At 40.2% G+C, this 23,381-nt stretch overlaps 2 protein-coding genes across 5 annotated transcripts; one reads left to right on the plus strand and one right to left on the minus strand.

Moving 5' to 3' along the window:
• Positions 1 to 2,121: 2,121 nt before the first annotated feature.
• TPRKB (TP53RK binding protein) lies at positions 2,122 to 9,928 on the minus strand. 4 transcript variants are annotated; one of them, XM_042468760.1, is made up of 6 exons: positions 9,723 to 9,855; positions 7,186 to 7,274; positions 6,902 to 7,085; positions 5,338 to 5,460; positions 3,062 to 3,238; positions 2,122 to 2,462 (listed from the first exon to the last, which is right to left on the minus strand). In XM_042468760.1, exons 3-6 carry the CDS (start codon positions 7,043 to 7,045, stop codon positions 2,376 to 2,378), a joined length of 531 nt encoding a protein of 176 aa, XP_042324694.1. In that variant the 5' UTR covers positions 7,046 to 7,085; positions 7,186 to 7,274; positions 9,723 to 9,855; the 3' UTR covers positions 2,122 to 2,375. The 4 variants fall into 4 exon arrangements, with proteins under 4 accessions (XP_042324694.1, XP_042324696.1, XP_042324693.1 ...); XM_042468762.1 differs by lacking the exon at positions 7,186 to 7,274 and having other exon boundaries at positions 9,798 to 9,928; XM_042468759.1 differs by lacking the exon at positions 7,186 to 7,274 and having other exon boundaries at positions 9,723 to 9,856.
• Positions 9,929 to 9,946: 18 nt separating this feature from the next.
• On the plus strand, positions 9,947 to 19,264 carry LOC121931247 (dol-P-Glc:Glc(2)Man(9)GlcNAc(2)-PP-Dol alpha-1,2-glucosyltransferase-like). Its single transcript, XM_042468758.1, has 3 exons — positions 9,947 to 10,111; positions 13,911 to 14,105; positions 16,053 to 19,264. Exons 1-3 carry the CDS (start codon positions 9,947 to 9,949, stop codon positions 17,106 to 17,108), a joined length of 1,416 nt encoding a protein of 471 aa, XP_042324692.1. The 3' UTR covers positions 17,109 to 19,264.
• The last annotated feature ends 4,117 nt before the right edge of the window (positions 19,265 to 23,381 follow it).

Raw genomic sequence — 23,381 nt, forward strand, 5'->3', positions numbered from 1 at the left:
CAAACCCAAACCCGTCTGCTCTTTAAAGTTCTGCCCTTAAATTTGGATTAGCACATTGGTACTAAATGCAAAATGCTGATCAAGATGCAAACTGGAAACGTGCAAATCATATTTCTTTGCCTTCTATCTTTCCTCTGGCATTAAAATAAAACAAAAACCCCAAACTTGTAGCACAGCCTAAGGAAAGTATGGTCATACTGACCTTTTATGAAAGGAACATTTAAAATATTAGACAATGGATTGGTTTACATATAATGCCAATACATGCCCAATTTGTAAGCTATGGTTTATATTTTCCTTATAAACCATGCTTAAACTAGGTTTGGAAACCGGTTAGCCAGTTTAGATGTACTGTACTGCCAAATAAATAAAGTGTAAACATAAAAAGAGGGTATGAGATCCTATAATTTTGTTGACTAATTACAAACGATGATCAGTACCACCATTGGTTCTTGCCATCCCAACTCTCTATTCCTGTTTCCTTTCTCTTCCAATTCCTTACTCATACTGGCTGCCTTCACAGATCACCAGAGGCCAGCCAGCTCCATCTTCTTCCTGACCAGCCCATACCAATGTTTCTGATGATGCAGCTGAACTTACAGTATGGATGGGGACACACCCCAAGAGATGACAATACCTGTTTCCTCTTGCTGAGGCTGTTTCATGACACCTTTCTCTGAGGCTTATTATATGCTGGGTTTATCCCTATAAAAAGGTGCTCCTATATAATGAATACCATTTACTGAAACTACTGTTTCTCCCACCTCCAGTTTTTCTGGACATCAGAATCAGGGGCAATTCAGCTAAGACACGAAACAGTTCTTTTGGAAATGTTGCTTGCCATTTTTTAGGTGGTCGGAGCATATTTGAGGGTTTCTCCACAGCATTTGGCTTAACATATTTTACATGTCTTCCTCAATTATTTACACTACAGACATTTTGCATCACACGTCACCCCTTCCCTTCACATCAGACAGCATGTTTGCAACTGCATATGTCCTGATCAGCAATGACGGAGGGCTTGAAGGACGAAAGAGGCTTGGCTGCAAGCATATGGCTTTGACCAGGTGGTCCTTTTGGCCTATACTAGCTTTCAGATACTTTCAGAGAAAAGGCATCTGGAGTTTTCTGTTTTTGTTAGGATTTGCATGAGCACTTGGCTTTTGCTGCCACACAGATGCCTTTCAGATTGCAAAAGACTCATGATTCACTTTGATTCCCCCCCCCTTTTTTTTAGTGGCAACAGTTTTTCCTGCAGTGTCATTTACTTCTTATGGATTCTGAAAAGCATCAATCGGATGGATACAGATTGGAGGTATGATGTTAGCATTTTCCAGAGGTGCCTTGCCTGCAGGGCAGAAGATGGAGTCACTTCTTTTGCCTATGCCAAAAGAAGAAACCTGGAGTATGTGTTCACCATTCTTTTGCCTTTTTGTGACAGCCCTGTACTGGTTTGCCTTCTCATTCAAAAGAGAGATGTGAAATCAACATACAGGGATGAGATTCAAGTGGCTAGTAAACTCCTTTTGTGTTTTCTCATTTTATCTAGAGTCAAAATTTTCAGATTATCCATCTACATAACATTAAAGAAGAAAGCCCAATAATTGATCTAGTACCAGAAGTAAAATTTAAATATTCAGTACAAGGATCACCAATTTAAGGTCATGATATAGTAGAAAGGAAGAGACATCAGCAGAACCATATTGCAGCTATCACTTAAAGCACAATCTAATCCTATGCATATCTACTAGGAGGTGAATCCCTTAACTTTGTTCCATGTACATGGAATAAAGTCTTAATGAAGTCAAAGGACTTACCTCTGAGAAGATATGCATAAGATTAGATTGTGCTTTAGGTCATGGCTGTATGGGACTGCAGTCTCATGGGAATCATGTTGCACATTTTCAGCACAACTGTTCCCTACAAATTTATCTGCAGCTTCATACTTGTTCTCTGTGTATGTAACCAATCAGTCCAGTATATATGCAACTTATTTTTAACCTAGCAGTCCAGTAGATTCAGGAACTGCTTTAAGAGAGCCCAGCTGGGACAACTACTCCATCATGTTCTAAGGGGGTACCTACATACCCAGAGGAGAATCAAAACAACGAGCAGTTAGAGTAATTTAAGGGAATGCTGAATTGTATATTTTTAATATTTTAAATTACAGGCCACTTTGAGTATGATGGCATAATCATATTATATACAAAGAAAGGGAATAAAAACATTATCTAAAGGAGCATGCCATCCATGTAATAAAACAATGCCAAATTCTGTTTTTAAATACAATATAGAAATTCAGACAAACAAACAAAATTAAAATAAACATTTGCATCAAAAACAGTCTACAATTGTTCTGATGTAGTTGTATCTTCTCATGAAACATCTTTGGTTGCCATTCTACAAATGATGCCATCCAGTAGGGTACCAATTTTTTCTTCTTGTGGAGTAAGCTTATACATCTGCAAAGAAAATGGAATGGTGACTTTGAGGAATAGCATGGTTCTGAAAAATTTAAAAAAATGCCCACAATGCCTTACGAGTTACATTTACTATCTTTACCAGATACATTAAAATTTAGATTTTTTTAAAAACAAGTTAATTGCATTCAGTATGGATTAAGAAATAATCAGAAGACGCAGGACAAAGCAAGGGCCTACATATGGATGTAGTTCAATGCACACGTGTGCCTCCAAGTTGCCTGATGACTTATGGCAACCTCATTAATTTTTCATAGGATCTTCTTAGGCAAGGTATACTGACAGGTGGTTTTGTCAGTTCCTTCCAATGAAATATAGCCTACAGCACATAGTATTTGTTGGTGCTCTTCCATCAAAGTGCTAACCAGGCCTGACCCTGCTTAACTTCCATGATCAGATGGGATTTGGTGCTTTTAGGGTATTTAGGCCCCTTCTTCGCTCACTTACCTTAAATTTGTGGAAACTTAGCTCTAAGTAAACATGCTTAGGATTGTGCTAGTCCATCTACGTAGTAGTTAAAAACCAAACAAAATTCTCCCTCTAGGTTCACTTCCACTCTGCCTGGAAACACACAAACAAACCTTTTTAACTTTCTGTAGATCTGTTATTTTGGGAAGATCTGCTAGAGGAACTTGCCGACCTTCCACTTGACATATTAGATCTTCCAAGTTCACAGTTTTCTTTTCCTCTTCAACCAGGACAATGAGAACTGCAGTGTCACTGTCTGAAATGCCAAACTTTTTGAAGGCATCTGAAATCTAACATAAAAGAACAATATAGGATTCTATCATGAATGTGAACCAACTTATCACAAATATTTCCCTCTTTCATATTTTCCCCTTTAAGAGTAAACACTCTCAAAAGAAAAAACAAACATTCCATTGGTTTGCTAGTGAGATCAACTATTCAAAATGTTAAATATTAATGTGATTTTCTACATCATTTACCCGCAGAAAATATTGGCATCTTTATCACACAAAGTTTAAGGTTTTCACATGTTTTAAAGCCACTGGATTAAAAATGAGTAGATGATTTTATTTAAAAACTGATCTTTAAAGAACAGCAATGAGAGAACAGATATTACACAATGATGCAACCTCCAAAATGATTAACCCACATGCAGATCCTTGTATTGTTTTCTGTTTAACTAGTGTACATTTTTTAAAATGACACAAGAGTTGGGACAAGAAGGCAGAGAGCAAAACAGAAACAAATTCTACTTTAAGCTCTCTTGAGTTGTTTGTGTTCTAATAATACTGCAAGGGGTTTGGAGGAAGGTACGAATATATTACACCTCAGGTAATCACCCAATGAGTGGGTGGTAGACTGTGTCTAGTGTGATGGGGCACATAAGTGTTCAGTGCATGCAAGAGGATATGACTGCTGAGATAATCTCAGAACCAACAGCTACAGGATCCAGCAGTTTTCCCAATATTGCAGTGTTTGTTTTAGAACTAACTCCCCTGCAAAACCCAATTCTCTTGTAATATCATCATATAAATTAGATATTCAGCATGAGGATAGGACTGTTAGGCATAAGATCTAGTATAAAGTTAGTACCCAGCTTCTGTCTTGCAGAAATGAAAGCAGTTTATTAATGAATATGGAGTTTGAAGGAAACCTCAAACTGATGGGGTGTTTTGATTGTGGGTTCCTGTATGGTAGGGGTTGGACTGGATGGCCCTTGTGGTCTCTTCCAGCTCTATAATTTTATGATGCTAGGGAAAATATTTACTGTGGTGAGCAGTATGCTACGTTGAGCCAAAGTGGTGTAGTGGATTGAGCCTTGGACTATGACTGGAGACCGGGGGTTTGATTCCTCACTCAGCTATGGAAACCCACTGGGTGATCACACTCTCTCAGACCCAGAAAAACCTGTAATAGGTTCACCTTAGAGTCGTCATAAGTGGGAAATGACTTGAAGGCACACTATGGGCCTGAGTAGGTGGGCCAGAAAAGCACGGGCTAAGACTGGGTTGCTCACCTGGGTTGGTCCCTGGATCAGCACAGGGACAGGCAGGTGTTCACAGACCCATCCCCATGCTGAACCAGGACCTAGGACTGGCATGCCACTCCTTACCTTGCCAGTTGTCGATCCAACTGAGAAGCCCCCCAGTCACCCCTTCTGATGTGGAAACAGGGCACCCAGCTGCATCCCCATGGCCTGGAGTCCTGTTTCTTTGTCAGATGCAGCAACTGGAGGTCTTCTCAGTTGGACTAACCACAAGCAAGGTAAGGAGCATGGGGGAGCAGGGCTGTCTGAACAGCCTGCTTTTGCCATTGTTAGAAACCTCGTGTAAAACCAGGGGTATTTTACCCCAGGGTAAATCAGACTGGACACTCTGGATCCGTGTTTGGATAGGCAGGATTGGGCTCGATCATGCCCTGGGATTTTTGGCCTGCGTCATCTAAACTAGATGATATTAGTTGGGCCTGTTGGCCCATGCAGACAACCCCTACAACAAGTATTTTCAGTTTCTTTCAATCCATTATCTGTTTCAGCAGAAAGCAGATATTGGATGAATTTTGTTTTGTTGCAAAAACCAATTTAAAGCATATAGTAAACCACGGAGTGGGGAACTTTTTCATCTGAAAGGCCATTGGCCTATTAATAAACTGGGGAAGGACAGGCCCAGAAGGTAGATCTTAGAGCACTGCATGACTGCATAGCTTCCACTTTCTGCCACCACATTCCTTTAAGTCTCTCTCACACAAGCATGAATGAAATGGCAGGCAAAGCATTTCCCAGCTTGGTGATTCAGAGAGCAAAAGTGGACCTGCAGCATTTGAAGAGCTGTGTAATTTCAAGGGCTATATGACACTAGGTTCCCCACCCTAACTATAAGCAGAAACTTACATTATTATTTGGTGAAAGATTGAATATTATTTCTGCATTAAGTGTTCTTGTCTTCATTTTACCAATCTTGTGTAGATGAACAGCTTTATTTGTTGCCACAAGTACCTGAAATGGATCAACAACCTGCCACAGAGAACAAAAGAGAGTTTAGTCGCTAAACAGCAGGCCTCAAAAGAGACAATTTTTCTGAAGCCCAATCGTGAGATTTTTAAAATCATGTTTTAAGAATAACTAAATACCAATGTTTCACCTATCAGATGTTACAACAAAGAATATGAGACTATAGATGAGTAAGGGGGAGTCTACTCCAAAATATGAATTCCTTATTCCTTTTAAGGGGTGCAGTCTCTCTCCTCTATCTTCATGTCTCCCATCGATTTTGGGAAACTTTAAGTGTGCCAGAGAACTTAATGACCTGCATGTCCTCCTTTTCTACTAATCTGCTTAAACCAGGCATGACATTTCATGCTGTCTTCATTGGGCCAAACAAAAATGCACAAAATACATTATGCAAACTTTTGACGCTCCACTGGCTTCTTCATCAGGCAAAAGTGTTAAAAATCACACAGGAGAAGAACAAAAATGACAATGTTAGAGCCACAGGCCTACATTTTGTCAAGCTGTTGTTTTTGTTGTCAATTAAGAGGGTCTGGAAGGATATCACATAGGACAGAAACAGTGTGGATCTGAAGGGAAGTTAATTTTTCTGTTGCTAATGGAGTTCAAATTTTATTGCCTGGATTTTATAAGTTTGTCTCTCAGTGCCCACATGGCGAAAGAGCAGACTGACCTTTGCCAATCTCTGCAGACCATCTTAACTTGCATGATATATTGCATATCTACATGTATAAGTCTAGAAATTTTTAAAAATTGACCCCAAAAACCTGGGTTGACTTATCCATGGGTCAGTATAAGTACTTAACTTCAATTCTTACAAAAAAAGGAACCACCCCCTTCTCTGAGTGGGGAAAGGCAAATGCTTAGTCTGTCCTAGGAGCACCTAAAAGAAACGCCATCCTCTACTCTCTCCACCACAGTGCCACTTTTGACCTTTATGAATGCCTGGAAAAGAATATCACAGCAATGGCAACTTTTTGGTGCTTCCCTTCAAAGAAATGCCAAGAGAAATCAGACTTTGAAGGATCTGAATAAGACATCTGTGTATGTTTGTCAGCTTTTCTGAGTTAAAATCAGGCAAAGTTACCATATTAAAGTTAAAGGCTATAATTACTAACATAGGCCCTATACAGACAGGCCAAAATAAAACTGCTTCAGGTCACTTTGGAGGTATGCTGTTTAAATGACGCATGCATCCTAAGTGTCCAAAAGCCACACCAAAGCCATGCTCCAGTCCTAAGGACTGGAGCACAGCTTTGGCACATCGTCCAGACCCTTAGGATGTATGCATCATTTAAATAGCATACTTCCAAAGTGACCCAAAGCAGCTTTATTTTGGCCTGTCTGTATGGGGCCTTAGTTAAGCAAGATTATAACCACTGCAAGTCTTGTAGGCCCTGTGCTACTCTGAGTCAACCCACATGCAGAAACTAAAACGTTTGCTCACCATTGCAGGATTAATTAATGCTCCATCAATAGCACCTTCCATTGCTTTTTTCCTTAAAGTGGTGGCATTTTTCACATCATTAAACAGGATCAGAGTAACAAGGCAGTCAGGAAACAGTTCCAATCGGTGTGTTAAACACTGCATCTCATAACAGAACAGTAAGCTCCTTTCAAATCAGGCAAACCTGGAACATTTATAAACATTTATAAATTACTGATGGGTATTGTTGATATTTTATATTTGCCACTTAGACAGAAGTTTCACTTAATGAAGCTGAAAGGTACCTTCCATGGAGATGTTTTGAAAAGGGTCAGGCTGAGTACGAACTTTAAAGTTTGGTCTGCTGTCTAGCCCACGTCAGCAAATGGAAAAGCTGAAGTAGTTTAGAGAAGTTGCACATTTATTCTGGCATAAGCAAAGTGGTCTTGTAAACATTAGATGCTTTCTGATAAGACACAATGTGCAAACATAAGGCATGCCACAACTTTGGCAATTCATCTCACGGAGGTCCAGAACTATCATAATTCTGGTAGCTATACAGTACTGAACTTTCCACCTTAAAGTTAAAAACTTGTCTCTTGCTCTTTACAGTTGTGCAAAAAATGGCAGCTCTAAATAATTGTTTAGGATGAAAAATTATCATTAAGATTACAAATATTTCAAAATGAGTGCTGCAGTTTGGCTTGGCTCAGCAGACAGCAATTATGTGTGTTTGCCACTAATTCATTATCTGAGTCCTCTGTATATGTCAGATTGCACAAGGAAACAGAGGGCTCTTCTCACTTCAGAAGTCCCAAGTTTTTGTGACAGACAAGTGTTTGAATCTCTGCTAGCCATGGGTGAACTTGAATCATACTCTCTCAGCCCCCTGCTGATAAGATTCGCCCTAGGAGCGCCATAAATCTGAAATGACTTGAAGGCACACAGCAACATTTACCACTCCACCAGGGTGACCAGACACCCTCCTTTTACCAGGACATGTCCTCCATTTCAACCTTTTGTCCAGGAGGAATTCCAAAATGTCCTCCATTTTGAGCATTACTAAAAAACCCATGAATTTACAATTAGATGAGTTTCTTTAGGGCAGTGGTTCCCAACCTGTGGGTCGGGACCCCTTTGGAGGTCGAATGACCCTTTCAGAGGGGTCGCCTAAGACCATTGGAAAACACATATTTTCATGTAGCAATGAAAACAATTTTATGGTTGGGGGTCACCACAACATGGGGAACTGTATTAAAGGGTCACAGCATTAGGAAGGTTGAGAACCACTGCTTTAGGGTCATGTCCAGCCTACATTTTAAGGTGCCCTCTTTTGTGGGGAGGATATCTGGTCACCCAAGTCCTATAGCTTACTGAAGAGGAAGTATTGTAAAACCCAAATCCAAAAAACAGGGATCCTTTTAGTGGGCCAACTACTCCATTTTTAGTGCTCTGGCTGCTTCCTGTTGCATTCTGGGGTTTGTAGTCCATTGAGGTATAAAGTCTCTGGCTGAGAATTCTAAATGCCCCCTCCCTAAACTGCAAATCCCAGAATGCAACAGGAGGCAGCCAGAGCACTTAAGGTTGAATAGCAGCACTATAAAAGAGTAGTGCAGTAATCACGCAAATCGCTTAAAATACACATCACAAGCTTTCGAAGTCTGCATCTGCACTGCAGAAATAATGCAGTTTGGCACCACTTTAACTGCCATGGCTCTATGCTATGGAATTCTGGGAATGGTATTTCGTTGTGGGACCAGACTTCCATAACACAGAGCCACAGCAGTTCAAGCGCTGTCAAGTGCAGCACCAAAACACACCTTTGAATTCCACCATGTTGGTCACACTAAGTGGAGTGGAAACCAGGGAGAGAGATATATATGCCATTGGCATGTGCTACCTCACATCCACACACAAAGGATTTTGAATTTGTACTGACATCCGCACATACCAATGGCATATACTATATTTCTGTCACTGGCTTCCACTCCACCAAAAGCATCTGAGGAAGTAGACTGGAGTCTAGGAAAGCTCATGCTGCCAATTTTTTTCTTTCTGTGCGTCTCAAAGGAGCTAGAAGAGCTCTCCATATACTGATTCCACAGACTAACATGGCTATATCTTTGAATAAAAATAATTATTATTTATTTTATTTTTATCCTGCCTTTCTCCCAGGTTGGGACCCAAGGCAGCTCACAATATACATATGTGTGTGTGTGTGTGTATATATATATATATATAGTGTGTGTGTGTGTGTGTATATATATGTATATATGTATGTACACACACTATATATACACACACACACACACACACACACACACAATTAAATAACACTTTAAAAACAATTAAAACAGTCCAATAATAATAATGACATTTATTATTTATTTAATTATATATTTTATTTTTATCCTGCCTTTCTCCCAGGTTGGGACCCATGGCGGCTCACAATACATACATACATACATATATATATTGTTTTTAAGTGTTGTTTTAATGTGTTTGGGTGTGTGTGTGTGTGTATATATATATATATATATATTCTATATACACACACACATATATATACAATATATATATGTGTGTGTGTGTGTGTATAGTATATATATATATACACACTCTCTCACTCTCTCTCTCTCTCTATATATATATATAGACACACACACACACACATTAAAACAACACTTAAAACAATTAAAACAGTCCAATGGAAACACTACAACATACAAAATTTAAAACATACAAGGTTTTAAAACCGAATCTAAACCAAATAATCTAAACCAAAAAAAAAGGTCCCTCAATAAAGCCCAGGCCTGGATGATTTAAAACACGGCGAGAGTACCCTGTGAAGAAGGAGGAAGGGAGGCTTGTTGCGAAAGGGGCGGAGAGGGAGGCCGAGGCCTAGTAGCGGCAGCACCTCTTTCCTCTCGGCCTCCCGAGGCAGGGCTCCTCCTTCCTTCCTTCTCCTCCTTGGCGAAAGAAGGCCCACCGTGAGGCCCAAGAGGGCCCCGGCCTCCAGCAGGGTCTTGTTGCCTCTTCCGTCCTTCTCCTCCTGCGCTGCTGATCATGGAGCGCTCCGAGGCCTACTCCCTCTCGGCGGCCTTCAGCTGCGCCTTCCTGGCCTCCTGCCTGCTCTTCTCGGCCCTCAACCGGCAGCAGCGCCTGCCTTACATGGACGAGGCCTTCCACGTCCCCCAGGCCCAGCACTACTGCCAGGGACGCTTCGAGAAGGTAGGCGCCAGGCAGGGAGCGAGGGAGGCCTCCCTGATCACCGCCTCAGAGAATAGCACACTTGGCAAACGCACTGCGGAAATAATCCATCTTGAGGCCGCTTTAACTGCCCTGGCTCAGTGCTAGGGAATCATGGGAACTGTAGTTTATGGTGGCAACAGAGCTCTCTCTGACAGAGAAGGTTTAAATGCCTCACAAAACTACAATTCCCAGAATTCCCAGGCACTGAGCCCTCCTCAGGGCAACTAAAACAATCTCAAAATGGATTATTACTGCAGAAATAATCCAGTTTGAGACCACTTTAACCGCCCTGGGTCAATGCTAGGGAATTCTGGGAATTGTAGTTTTGTGAGGCATTTAAACCTTCTCTGTCAGAGAGAGTTCTGGTGCCACCATAGACTACAATACCCAGGATTCCCTACTGCTAAACCAGGGCAGTTAAAGTGGTCTCAAGATGGATTATTGCTGCAATGTGTTTTTTGGACCATAGTCATTTTGTAAACCAGTGACCCCCCCTGGATTTTTTCAGCTCCCAGAAGCCTCAGCCATGTTGGCCAATCACTTGGAATTCTGGGAGCTGAAGTCCAAAATCCCTTAGAGAGCACAGTTTGGGGACCACTGTTGTAGTTGTATCCACACAGCAGTAACAATCCAGGTTGACACTACTTTGATCGCTGTGGCTCAGTGTTACAGAGTTCTGGGACTTGTAGTTTTGTGAGAGGTTCAGCCTTCTCTGTCAGAGAGCTCTGCTGCCACAACAAACAACAATTCCCAGAATTCCATAGCAATGCCAGTTAAAATGGTGCCAACCTGGATTATTTCTGCAGTGTGAATGCAGCCCTTGATCATAATTAGACTTTTCAAACTGGCAAAAAGGGGGAAATGAATGTATATGGACTGCTCCGTGGTGCTAAATTGCACTATGCTTCAGTACTGAGACAGCAGTAAGGTGGCCCTTCTTATAGTGTTAGACTGCAGGTCCCAGCAACTCTAGCTGCCAGAGTGAGAATTGCTAAGCGATGCCATGGTAAAGCGTCTACACTGCAGAATTAATACAGTTTGACACCGCTTTAAACTGGCTCAGTGCTATGGACTTCTGGATTTTTGTGAGACGTTTTGCCTTCTTTCTCAGAGAGCTCTGGTGCCACAACAAGCTACAAATCCCAGGAATCCATACATTCTAGCCATGACAGTTAAATCAGGGTCAAACCACAATAATTCTGCAGTGTGGCCGCAGCGCTCGAGGATTGTGTGATCCTCCTTCTTGGATAACTTATCCTTATAGGTAAGATAACACTTTCAGTCTGAAAATCTACTGTCTGGTCTTGAAAGCTAAGCAGGGTTAGGCTTGGTTAAGTATGGGAGACTGCTAACAAATACCAGGTGCAGTTGACTATGGCCCAGTCCAGACCTTAGCACATCACCAGGACATCGTCACTGTGTGGCGCTGTATACATGGCACGTGTAGCGATGACATCACTGCTGTGCAGCGTCCAAATGGAGCCACGCAGCAGCGACATGCTCACGCCACCGCCACCTATTTGCAGTGGCGCAAAAAGGAGCCATGTTTTAGCGCTCCTTTTTCTGTAGTGTAGCCACGCTGCGCAATTTGGTTGCTGTGGCACGGCTATGAGAGAAAGAGAGGTGGCTTCCAGCCGCCTCTTTCTGGCACTCTGTACCATGCCTATATTTCAGAGGAAGGAACTGGAAAAATCTCTGAGCATTCCTTGCTTAAGAAAATCCTGAGAAATTCATGGGGTCACCATAAATCAACAGGCGACTTGAAGGCACATACACACACACTTGCTGCCACACCACAGTGAAATAGGTCCTGCACTACCTAATAACACTGAGCTGAATTTCCAGTTATTCTTGTTTCTTGAAGAACTGTTGGGGCTTACCTCTGCCCTGAAACCCTGCCTCATAATACCAGCTAATTGACTGTGAATATACTGAATTCTGCATAGGTTCAGAGTCTGACATGTTCAGTTTGAGCCCTGGTGCTGAAAAAAGAGCCTGGAACTCAATCTGTACAAAATTATACTTTCCCAGACATTCCCCTTACTCCTGTATTACATAGCCTCCCCAAAGAATTGCAGTCCTAATCTCTCTAAACCAATGGTTCCCAACCTTTAGTCTTCCAGAAGCTTTGGACTTCAACTTTTAGACGCTATAACCATTGACCATGCTGTTGGAAGTTTCTGGGAATTGAAGTATAAAACGGCCGGAGGATCAAATGTTGAACTCCTGCTCTAAACTATCTCTTTCCCCGTTCCCATTTCTCCTTGTCTATCCTATTTATTTGCTAACACATGGCAGTGTCCTTATGCATACATTTCACATGTAGTTCAAGGAAAAGCACATTAACTGTGTGGCCCTTTGAATTTTTGTTCTGAAGTAAACCCCATTGACTACAGTGAGATTCACTGATACTCCTAGATCATAGGATTATAACCCAAAGTTAAAATCTTATCCGTGCTTCAGAGTAAGCCCCACACAAACATTATATAGGATCCACTATGAGTCATTTAGAAATAATTTCCTCATTTCAGTAATTTGTTTCAGTAATTATTTCAGTAATATGCGTGCATTCCCAAATGTCAAAGAGAAGGTGGGCTATGTACTTCTTTTAAAAGGAATGTGGCATTTCACAGAAAGCCACCTACTATTTCCATGTACATTTCTATTTCCCTGGTACACAGCCATTTTAACTGAGTAAGAGTGGCTGACATCAATACAGTACCAGGAAAGATTCTGGAGCAGATCATTAAACAGAGAGTCTGTGAACATCTAGAAGGCAATTCCATAATCACAAAAAGTCAACAGGGGTTTCAGAGAAAGAAGTCATGCCAGACAAATCTAATCTCTTTTGTTGATAAAATTACCAGCTTGTTAGATGAAGGGAATGCTGTAGTATATGTTGATTTCAGTAAGGCTTTTGACAGGATTCCCAGTGACATTCTTGCAAACAAGCTTGTAAAATGTGGGCTAGAGAAGGTAACTGTTACATGGATTTGTAATTGGTTGACTGGCCGAAGCCAAAGGGTGCTCAACAATGGCTCCTTTTCATCCTGGAGAGAAGTGAGCAGTGGGGTCCCACAGGGCTCTGTCCTGGGCCCAGTGTTATTCAACATCTTTATCACTGACTTGGATGACAGAATTGGGGACATACTTACCAAATTTGCAGATGACACCAAATTAGGATGAGTAGCAAATACCCCAGAGGACAGATCAAAATTCAAAATGACCTGAATAGACTAGAAAGCTGGGCCAAAGCTAACAAAATGAACTTCAACACAGAGAAATGTAAGGTACTGCACTTAGGGCGGAAAAATGAAATGTACAGCTATAGGATGGGGGACACCTGGCTTAAGGAGACAACATGTGAAAGGGATCTAGGAGTCCAAGTAGACCACAAGCTGAACATGAGTCAACAGTGCGATGCAGCAGCTAAAAAGGCCAATGCAATTTTAGGTTGCATCAATAAAAGTATAGGGTCTAGATCAAGGGAAGTAATAGTGCCACTCTATTCTGCTCTGGTCAGGTCCCACCTGGAATATTGTGTCCAGTTCTGGGCACCACAGTTTAAAAAGGATGTTGAGAAACTGGAGTGTGTCCAAAGGAGGGCGACTAAAATGGTGAAGGGCCTGGAAACCATGCCCTATGAGGAACGACTTAGGGAGCTGGGGATGTTTAGAAGTTTAATTGAATTCATTAAAATTGCCTTCTCTTTGTCTCATTATAAAAATGCATTTCCTTAAGTCATTGTCTTTTTGCTTTACCTTTTCTTTTTTGCTAGTGGGACCCAATGATAACAACGCTGCCTGGTTTATACCTGGTGTCAGTTGGAATTGTGAAGCCTGCAGCCTGGCTCTTTGGGTGGTCTGGAAGCATAGTCTGCTCTACAGGAATGCTCAGATTCATTAATCTTCTCTTCAGTGTCGGGAACTTCTATTTACTATATTTGCTCTTTTGCAGGATGCACCATAAAAAGGTACTCTACAAATGTACTATACTTAAAATAGCATTCCCATCAGTGTGTCAATGTTTTGACAAAATTCTGAACTCTTCCTTTACATTTGCATTCTGTTCTGATTCTGCAATACAGTGCACCTGCCTTATACGTGGGTGCGCCTTACGCAGCTTTCAGCATACACTGAAAGCTGCTCTGGAAGAAGAGCGAGCGTGCCCTGGAAGGGATAATGGCGTGTGCAAGAGCCCCATTCATTCAAATGGGGCTTGAGCATATGTGAAATTCCCCTTACGCAGATCCCCCGCGTAAGGGAAGGGTGGACTGTAACATACAATGGTCCCTCCGGATTCACGACCTTGGCACTACCCCATCCCTTTGCTGCAGCCAATTGACGTTTTGCATCAGATGCTGGAATGGATAGCATCATTGGGGACAATGATTTCGGATTCGTTGTGGGGGGAGATGAAACGTATCCACCACGAATCTGAAGGGACCACTGTATTACCTTTCCTAGCACCCCTGATTATGTTGCCTTCCTGTTCATTTAAAACTAGAAGAAAATATTTTGCAAACAACCTTAAACAGCTCCTGTGAGTACTTGATTCAGCAAGCTTGTATGTTGCCATTACTACTACAGCCATAATGATATTGGTTGGTCTAACTTTCTGGGAGGAGCTAAATACTTTTACCAGTCTTATAGGAGTAATAAAACTTAGGCCATAATACATTTAATCTGGGGGTCTTTTAGTCAGAAATGCTCTTTTCTAACTTTATGTTAGAGATTGGGGCACTTTAAAATCAAGGACAACTTCACTGATGGGAAAGTGGTTATAGGGCATGTACTGCAATGGGTGTTTCCTACTGTTGGGGATGTATGAAGTTAATATCCAAAGTGGCAGGGGCATCCCCTTTTCATCTCTTTTTTTACTTAGCCACATCTTGCTGTTTCTCTTTCCTTCACATTTACATACACCTGATCATTTTATTCCCATCTTGGCTTTTTTTCATATTTAATTTTCTCCATCTCTTTCTGCTCTCACACATGAACACACACATTTAGCTTCTCTTCATACCACACTAGTCTCTTCCCTCTCTATATTCTCCTTCTCAGTTTGAACAGTTATTCTCTTTCACACATTGCCATATGTACACACACATACACTAATAGCTTGCTGCATTTCTGTGCTGGGCAAGGATGAAGAGAATTTTATTTTGTATAGCCAGAATGGTTTAGTACAGCTGCTTACAAAAACTGACAGTAGAAAGCACCAAGTTAGAAAAGGCTCTCTTCATCTGAGAGAGGACAGAAAATGCCTATTGAGTTTTGAAGTCTGCTGTAACACATACTTGCGTAATCTAAAAACAGTGCTTCTTGAAAATACTGGCTAAATCCAATATTAGTCCTCCCTGAAGTAGATCCATTCAAGGAGACATCAGTTGTAACTAAAATCCCAGTCATTTTAATACATCTACTCTGGGGAAAACTAACACGGAATTAAGCTCATTTTTCAAACCATATGCAAATTTAATCAATAAATTAACTGTTTGATGAAATAAAATGTGTATGATTTGACTTGATCATCTTTTTTTGAACAGGTTTTATCCCATTTTAAATACTTTGCACTCTAAGCTAGGGAAAAAATCAGAGGGGAAAAATGGCAAAGCACTTCTGAGTATTCCTTGCCTTTAAAAACCCTACGAAATTCATGGAGTCCCCGTATATGGCAGGTGATTTGAAGACACAGAACACTCCCTGCTGCAAGATATGAACTTCTGATTAAAATGCTATGTCACAGGATGTTAGAAATTTATGTCTTTAAGTTAACTTCCATTTTATTGATATTTGCATGAATAATTGGTGGAAAACAAGTTCTTGGTGGAACACAAAATTTTGCCTGTTTTGTTTTTAATCATCAGTGGAAGTAATTGTCCTGATTTGTTTCTTTTTTCTCTCCTTACCCTCTCTAGGCTGCTTCCGGGGTCCAAAGAATCCTATCAACCTTGACCATAGCAATATTTCCAACTCTTTATTTTTTTACATTCCTTTATTATACTGATACAGGGTCAGTATTTTTTACTCTTTTTGCATATTTAATGTGCCTTTATGGCAATCATAAAACTTCTGCCCTTCTTGGATTCTGTGGCTTTATGTTTCGTCAGACGAACATCGTATGGACTGTGTTCTGTGCTGGAAGTGTTGTGGCACAAAAACTAAGTGAAGCCTGGAAGGCAGAACTATCAAAAAACAAAGACCAAAAGAGCTTAACTGCAAAGGGATCCTTTGGAGAGTTAGTGAAGGTCATCAGATTTCTCCTTGAATACCTCGTTTCGTTTAAAAACCTAAGCACTCTTATTCTTCTGACTTGGCCATACATCAGTATAGTGATGGTGTTTTTTATTTTTGTGGTCCTGAATGGTGGCATTGTGGTAGGTGACAGGAGCAGCCATGAAGCCTGTCTTCATTTCCCCCAGCTCTTCTACTTTCTTTCTTTTACTCTCTTTTTTTCCTTTCCTCACCTACTGACCCCTAGCAAAATTGTGAATTTTTTTCGTTCTGTGAAAACACACTTGTTGCATTATGCCATCCTCACCATCGTCTCTTTGTTCTTTGTCTGGAAGTTTACATTCGCTCATAAATATTTGCTTGCAGATAACAGACATTACACATTCTATGTGTGGAGAAAAATCTTTCAGAGACATGAACTTGTGAAGTACATATTAGTTCCAGTCTATATATTCGCTGGCTGGAGTTTCACAGATGCACTCAAGTCAAAATCTGTCTTCTGGCACTTAGTATATTATGTATGTTTATTTGCAGCTACAGTTCCCCAGAAGCTACTAGAATTTCGTTATTTCATTTTGCCATATATAATATATAGACTGAACATTCCTGTACCATCAACTTTGAAACTTTTCCTTGAGTTGGTTTTTTATCTTTTGGTGAATATAGTGACATTCCATTTATTTTTGAACAAACCATTTCAGTGGCCAAATAGTGAGGAAATACAGAGGTTTATGTGGTAATTTTAGGTTTCCAGGAAGAATAAATTCTAGGACTTTCTTCAGAAAATGGGAGGCTGCAAACCTAGAAACTCTACCAAGGAAAACAAAATATTCTGATTTTTTGTGTGACTGGGAGTGAATGAGAAATCTGATGCACTATCTTTACAGTTGGACTATTTTTATAAATATCACATGCTGGGAATTATTAAACTTAACATCAGGGAGACTTTGCTCGTATATCCGATCTACTGTGAATGAAGGGATCTGTTTACAGTATCGTCATTTTAAATATGTCTTACGTTGGAGATGCCAGTGTATCTGTATGTGTTTCTAGCTGTCCGTAACATACACCAGAAAGAAATAGTATAATTAAGGCCAAAAAGGTTTGATTTTTGTATTGTTTTGCCACTGTGATGTAGTTTTCTACCGTTTTTGTTTGGTCAGAATATTTTATGACAGTGCTCATGGAGTAACCCCACATTTGCCCCCCCCCACACCTTTTGAAAGGTTAAACTTTTGAGCCTTGTGTTGTGACTCAGACACCAAAAGATGATGAGTTGTTCCTCGGATGTGTTCCTCATGGGAAAAATGAAGGTTGAAAGCAACACAATGAGGGTTATTGCTACTAAAATGAGTTTGAGAAGGACACCTCAAGATTATAGCTTATACCTAGTAACTTGGGAGGATGCCATCTTGAAGTCAGTGAGATTCTTCTGAGTAGACAGGTATAGGATTGCTTTATAAAACTGTTATACTGGAGGACTATAGTTCATATGTCTTGAACAAGTATAATTAACCTGATTCACAGATCACTTAACCTACTAAATGCTGTATTACTGTATATAGGCTGAACACCCCTAATCCAGAAATCCGTATTATGTATTATGCTAATGTATCAGCATATTAGGCATACTAAATAAAAGGTGGCTTTGCAAAACCTATTGAGACAACATTAACTATTTGAGACCATTGTCCTGTGCAGTCTTGTAAAATTTAGTTTATTTCTGAGGCAATTTGGATAGGATTTTTCAGCAGTGCCACATTCCTGAACAATATCTTTTTATTAGAAATTGTTCCACTGAACTCAATAAGAGTTCTGCATATGGATTAGTAGTTAAATCCTCCTTGTTTCAATCGCTTGACTAGCTCTTACAGAGTTGTATCCATCTTGGAAAATGGTATCCATTAAGAGAAGAATTGGAAGCAATGCTTAGAAATAAATGAAACATTTTCCAGGGTCTCCAGTTCATTTTTTACAGGCCACCAATCCCCATATAGTAGTAGGATGATGGTTTTCCTCCAGTAGATGAACATCATGGAACCAGAAGGGTTTTTTCTCTTTTTTTGGTGGGGAGATCAGATTGCTTCTCAATTACAGATACAATCTGATATGTAAACAGCATTCAGATCTGATGTAAGTGCACATAGATTTGACTTCCCTTAGATGGTTATGTTCTTTTGACTGTTCTCTGACTCAGAGCCTTCCTCTCCTGATTCCTTCTCTTTCACTATGCCTCTGCATCCCTCCTGCCACTTAATTAAGGGAGTAGTTACTTTATCGCCTGAGACAGCTTGGAAATACTTATTTTGAAAGCAAACTTTTCCGTGGCTGTCAGGAAACTGCCATCCTTGAGCAAGGAGAAAGGAGGCAGCATGTTAATACTTCCTGAGTATCTCTATCCTTCCATAGACACTAGAGGGCTTATTGCTGTGCATCAGGGTCCTGAACAAATGCTGAGCAGTTAGTAAGGCTAATTTAGGGATGGAGATGCATCCATTTTTCCTATGCCTTACACTCAGTGGCTGCTGCTGTGTATTATGTATGAATATATCCTAGCTTTTTGTAGTGTTTTCTGTAACTACAATGTCTTGGTATGTCAGATTAAAGAAAAAAAAATAAAGAGTACGATGTAACTATTTTGTGCATGCTCTTCTGCTGCTACAAGGGAGAGCAAGTAAACCCCTAAAAAGAGTGCAGGGTACACATCTTCCAAGCCATTTGGCAAGAATTATTGCTTGTCTTGCTGCTATTCAGTGGGCTTTAGACTTGTGAAACCAGATGGTGATGTATTGTGATCCAACGCCTTGATCGCCACACTATTTTCATGTAATCCCATTATTTTTTAAAAAAATTAAATATACAGGTTTTGAGTGAATAATAAAGATTTCAAAAATAATGTATATTAAAGATTCCTATTAAATTTAAAGACTGATGTCCAGATTACAGAGTCTTAGAAAACAGACAAACACGATACTGCCTGTTCTGCTAAGTGTCAATGTTTTGAGGTAACATGACAAAAAATCATGGATACTTACTGCATTATTAAAGCAAAAATAGAGTACAGTTAAATTTGCTATTCAAGTCTCTTAAAGAAACACAAAATAATAATGAGCTGTTCTTTAGTGCTTTATAGGGTTCCAGCATGGTGTAGTGATTTGAGTGTTGGACCAGGATTCAAATCCTGTCTTGGCTATGGAAACCCATTGGGTAACTTTGGGCAAGTCACACTATCCAGTCTCAGAGGATGGCAATGGCAAACCCCGACGAAACTTGCCACATGTTCATTACCAATTTACCATTTGTCCACATGACAGTATAATTGCCATTTATATTTTATCAGAAGTTTTGATTTGTACTTCTACAGCACATGTAGATGTTTCATCCTTCTTTTGCCCACCATTAGGAATTTGCCATTCTGGTGGAAATGGTCTTTGTATAATGCAGGAGTATAATACTGGCATGGCAAATTATGGCATAGGTTGAATGTCTGTGGTCCCTTTCATGGATTGCCCATGTGATAAGCCTCCATCTGCTGAGAGACCAGTTTCAGCCATTTTTGAGGAACTCAGAAGGGATGGATATGTAGTGATACAGTCTGTAACTACTGTACACTGTATTATTCCACAAGTACACTGCTCCCTCGGGTTACGAAATTAATTCGTTCCGCGGCCGCTTTCGTAACCCGAAAAGCCTTCGTAAGCCGAATTGCCATAGGCGCTAATGGGGAAAAGCCGCGTTTCGTGCGAAAAAGCGCCGAAAAGCACCAAAAATTTTTTTCGTAACCCGAAAAAAATTCGTAACCCGGAACAATTATTTCCAATGGGATTTTTTCGTATCCCGGAAATTTCGTAACCTGGGTATTTCGTATCCCGAGGTACCACTGTATTGCTAGTACCATGTTCCTGTCCTGTTATAAGTCTTCTATTAATGGGCCTCACATAGAGAATTGAGTAGGGTTTGTCTTGACCAAGATAAACTAGGAATTGTCATATAGAATTCAGTAAAACACTAGATTTGGCTCAGTGAAGAGGTCAGAGATCTATCTGTACATGGCAGGCATGCAGAATGCAAATCTAATAAATCTTTAACAAGGATGTGATTCTAAATAATAACTGTATACTGGGTTTTGCATTTGCTTGATAAGAAACACAGGAGATGAAATAGCCCTCACCTTGAATTTCCATGCCAGAAATAGCTGCACCTATTTTATGCCTGGCATGTAGCTATTAAAGGCTGAGCCAAAAGCTGTGTAAAGACATGCTGGGATAATGTATACCATTTCATTTTTTCCTCAGAAAACTTCATTTTAATTGTGTATACCAAAAATATTATTGGGAAGGCTTGTGACTGATGACGATTCTTTACAATCCACAGTTATTTTGCCCTAAGTAAACTGAAAAGAGCATACAGTAACTCACTGGTTTACCCAGTAGAAGCTTGTCTGCTTAAACATTAAATTTGACAATGCCTAAATGGAAGCTATGTCATGCAAGATGCACAAGACGAATACAAAATTGTGCTCATTTCTGGCACAGAGATATTTTGCTCTTCTATGGTATGATGTTTTACTGAAGTGTGATGTAAAGCTTATCAGAGACAAGGCTGCCATTGTACAACTCCTAATTAAAATGTTCCTTGGGATTAATACAATTGTTTCTTGGGTTTTGTTTTTCAAAATATGGATGCACATTTATTCATATCTATTTTTTCATTGCCTATGAATGCTGTTTCTAAGAGCTGGACTTCCGGCTGTACATGTGAGGAGAAACTGGATTTTCCCCTTTCACTGCTTTTTATCTTCAGCTCTGTTTAAATCATAACACAATCCTTTGATAGCTGTTGACAAATGAAATCTTTGCTAATTACAGATGCCCCTATCTTTTATATGGCCTAAGTGACTGAAAATGAACAATTTAAAGATATTCATTCTGTTAAAAGAAACCCTGCAAAACTGGTTGGCTTAATTTCACATGGAGGTGCTGTTGAGCTATCTTTCCATACATAGTTGGTTTTTAAACAGATTTTGTGCCAGAGGTTCATTGGGGTTAAAACATTTGATGTCTATCAAATCAATTATCAGTTATTTTCAATAATTTGTGTTTATCTTAGTTGCGTTTTGAAAATCAGTATTTTAAATACTCATTTTTAATATTTTTGGAACAGTGTTCAAAATGTAGTGTTTCAAATCTTAATTTAGTAGGAAGCTAGCTTAATTTCTGGAAAACTCTTGCTTCATGTCTGCAATAGTCTCTCTACCGTTGACACAGAAAGTATCTTGTTCTGTTTAGAACTAGAACAGAAGGTCTCGCTTTAAAATATTAATTATTCTTTAAAGCTAGAGTAGTTGGATTTAAAATGAATGTATCCTCAGAGGGCTTTGAGCCATCTGCCACATTTACTTTGTATGTTAAATGCCACCTATATCCTGGTGAATTTTAGTTCTAAGGAGTTGTAGTCTTCAGAAAAGGTATGTCCATGCCACATCTCTTTAATGCTTATGCCTACAGAACCACCATAACTTTCTTTCTCTTAACAGTTTTATCTTTCCAACATATTGCACCAGCATAGGTACCCATTATGGTGAAGTAGAGAAATAATCTCTGCTAGATTTTTTTAACAAACTACCCCAAAGATGGACATCCAGGATTTAGTTCATCTATAAATTAAAAACACAGAACCCAAACAAGTACAATTTATTTCCCTAGCTTTGTTATGGTGGTATTTAAGTTTGGCTAAGTTAAAATAAGAAGCACCAGCATGGCGTAGTGGTGTGAGTGTTAGACTAAGACTCTGGAGACCAGGATTCGATTCCCAGCTTGGCCATGAAACCCACTGGGTGATCCTGAGCGAGTTGCATGCTCTCAGCCTCAGGAAAAGGCAGTGGCAAACCTCCTCTGCACAGATCTTGCCAAAAATCTGTCTCTCCAGTCTGGCTGTCCAAGTGCTCTCCAATGTAAGGGGGAATTGTGACAGGGATCTGGTTTCTGGCTGTTGCAATGAGGATCACTCCTGGCAGGGAGTGGAGATGTCATCCACATGATTCACTCCCACAATCCCCTTAGTGGGCATCAGCTACTGTGATTTGCTAAGGTCTGTTTCCATCGCTTGGGAAGCAACTCATAGAATCATAGAATAATAGAGTTGGAAGAGACCACAAGGGCCATCCAGTCCAACCCCCTGCCATGCAGGAGATGCTTTGATTTGGATTTGTGGTCTCTGCCAACTCTGTTATTCTATGATTCTATGAGTTGCTTCCCAAGCAATGGGAACGGACCTTAGCAAATCACAGTAGCTGATGCCCACTAAGGGGACTGTGGGAGTGACTCATGTGGGAATGATTCCCACCATCTTTTAAAACATTTTAAAGGGAAAAAGATGGATGCCACAGCCCATTTCTGCCAAAAATAATAATAATAATTAATAATAATTTGTTTTATTTATATACCGCTATTCCAAAGATCATAGCGGTGAACAGCAAGTAAGCTAATTAGCAAGTAAGTAGGTGTTGAGGAGCAGTGGTGTCACCTTCCCTTTGGGTGTCACCTGGTGACACCCAAACACACTCCCCGCACCCCCAGTGATGCCACTGTGTCCTTTAAACTAGAAGATAATGTCCCAGCCATAATCAGGAAGTAGAATCCATAAAACACATTCTTTTGTCTTATGAGTTCTACAGGCAGGCTCAATGACATGATTAATCCATTAATGATGAATCTGCCAGGAAAACTGGCCCAATTTTATGTCAAATTCTTATTAGAAGACAAGATTCTGATCGTGACTTTGGTAGTTGCCAAGTTTTTGTCTGAAGCAATCAGGATCAGAGAACATCTAACTTCTGTACTAGAGGAAAATGATTTAAATAAGCTCTGTTGGTATGAATTCACCAATACTTCCCCATTCTCTCAATTTATTTTATATGTTGTGAATTTGATTCTGCTAGGTCTCTGAGCCATAATAAAGATTTGTTGTGGTTCCTGTGTCTATCCCCCCCCCCGCTTTTATAGTACAGTTTC

This window comes from Sceloporus undulatus, chromosome 5 (genome assembly GCF_019175285.1).
Source record: "Sceloporus undulatus isolate JIND9_A2432 ecotype Alabama chromosome 5, SceUnd_v1.1, whole genome shotgun sequence".
Lineage (NCBI taxonomy): Eukaryota > Metazoa > Chordata > Lepidosauria > Squamata > Phrynosomatidae > Sceloporus > Sceloporus undulatus.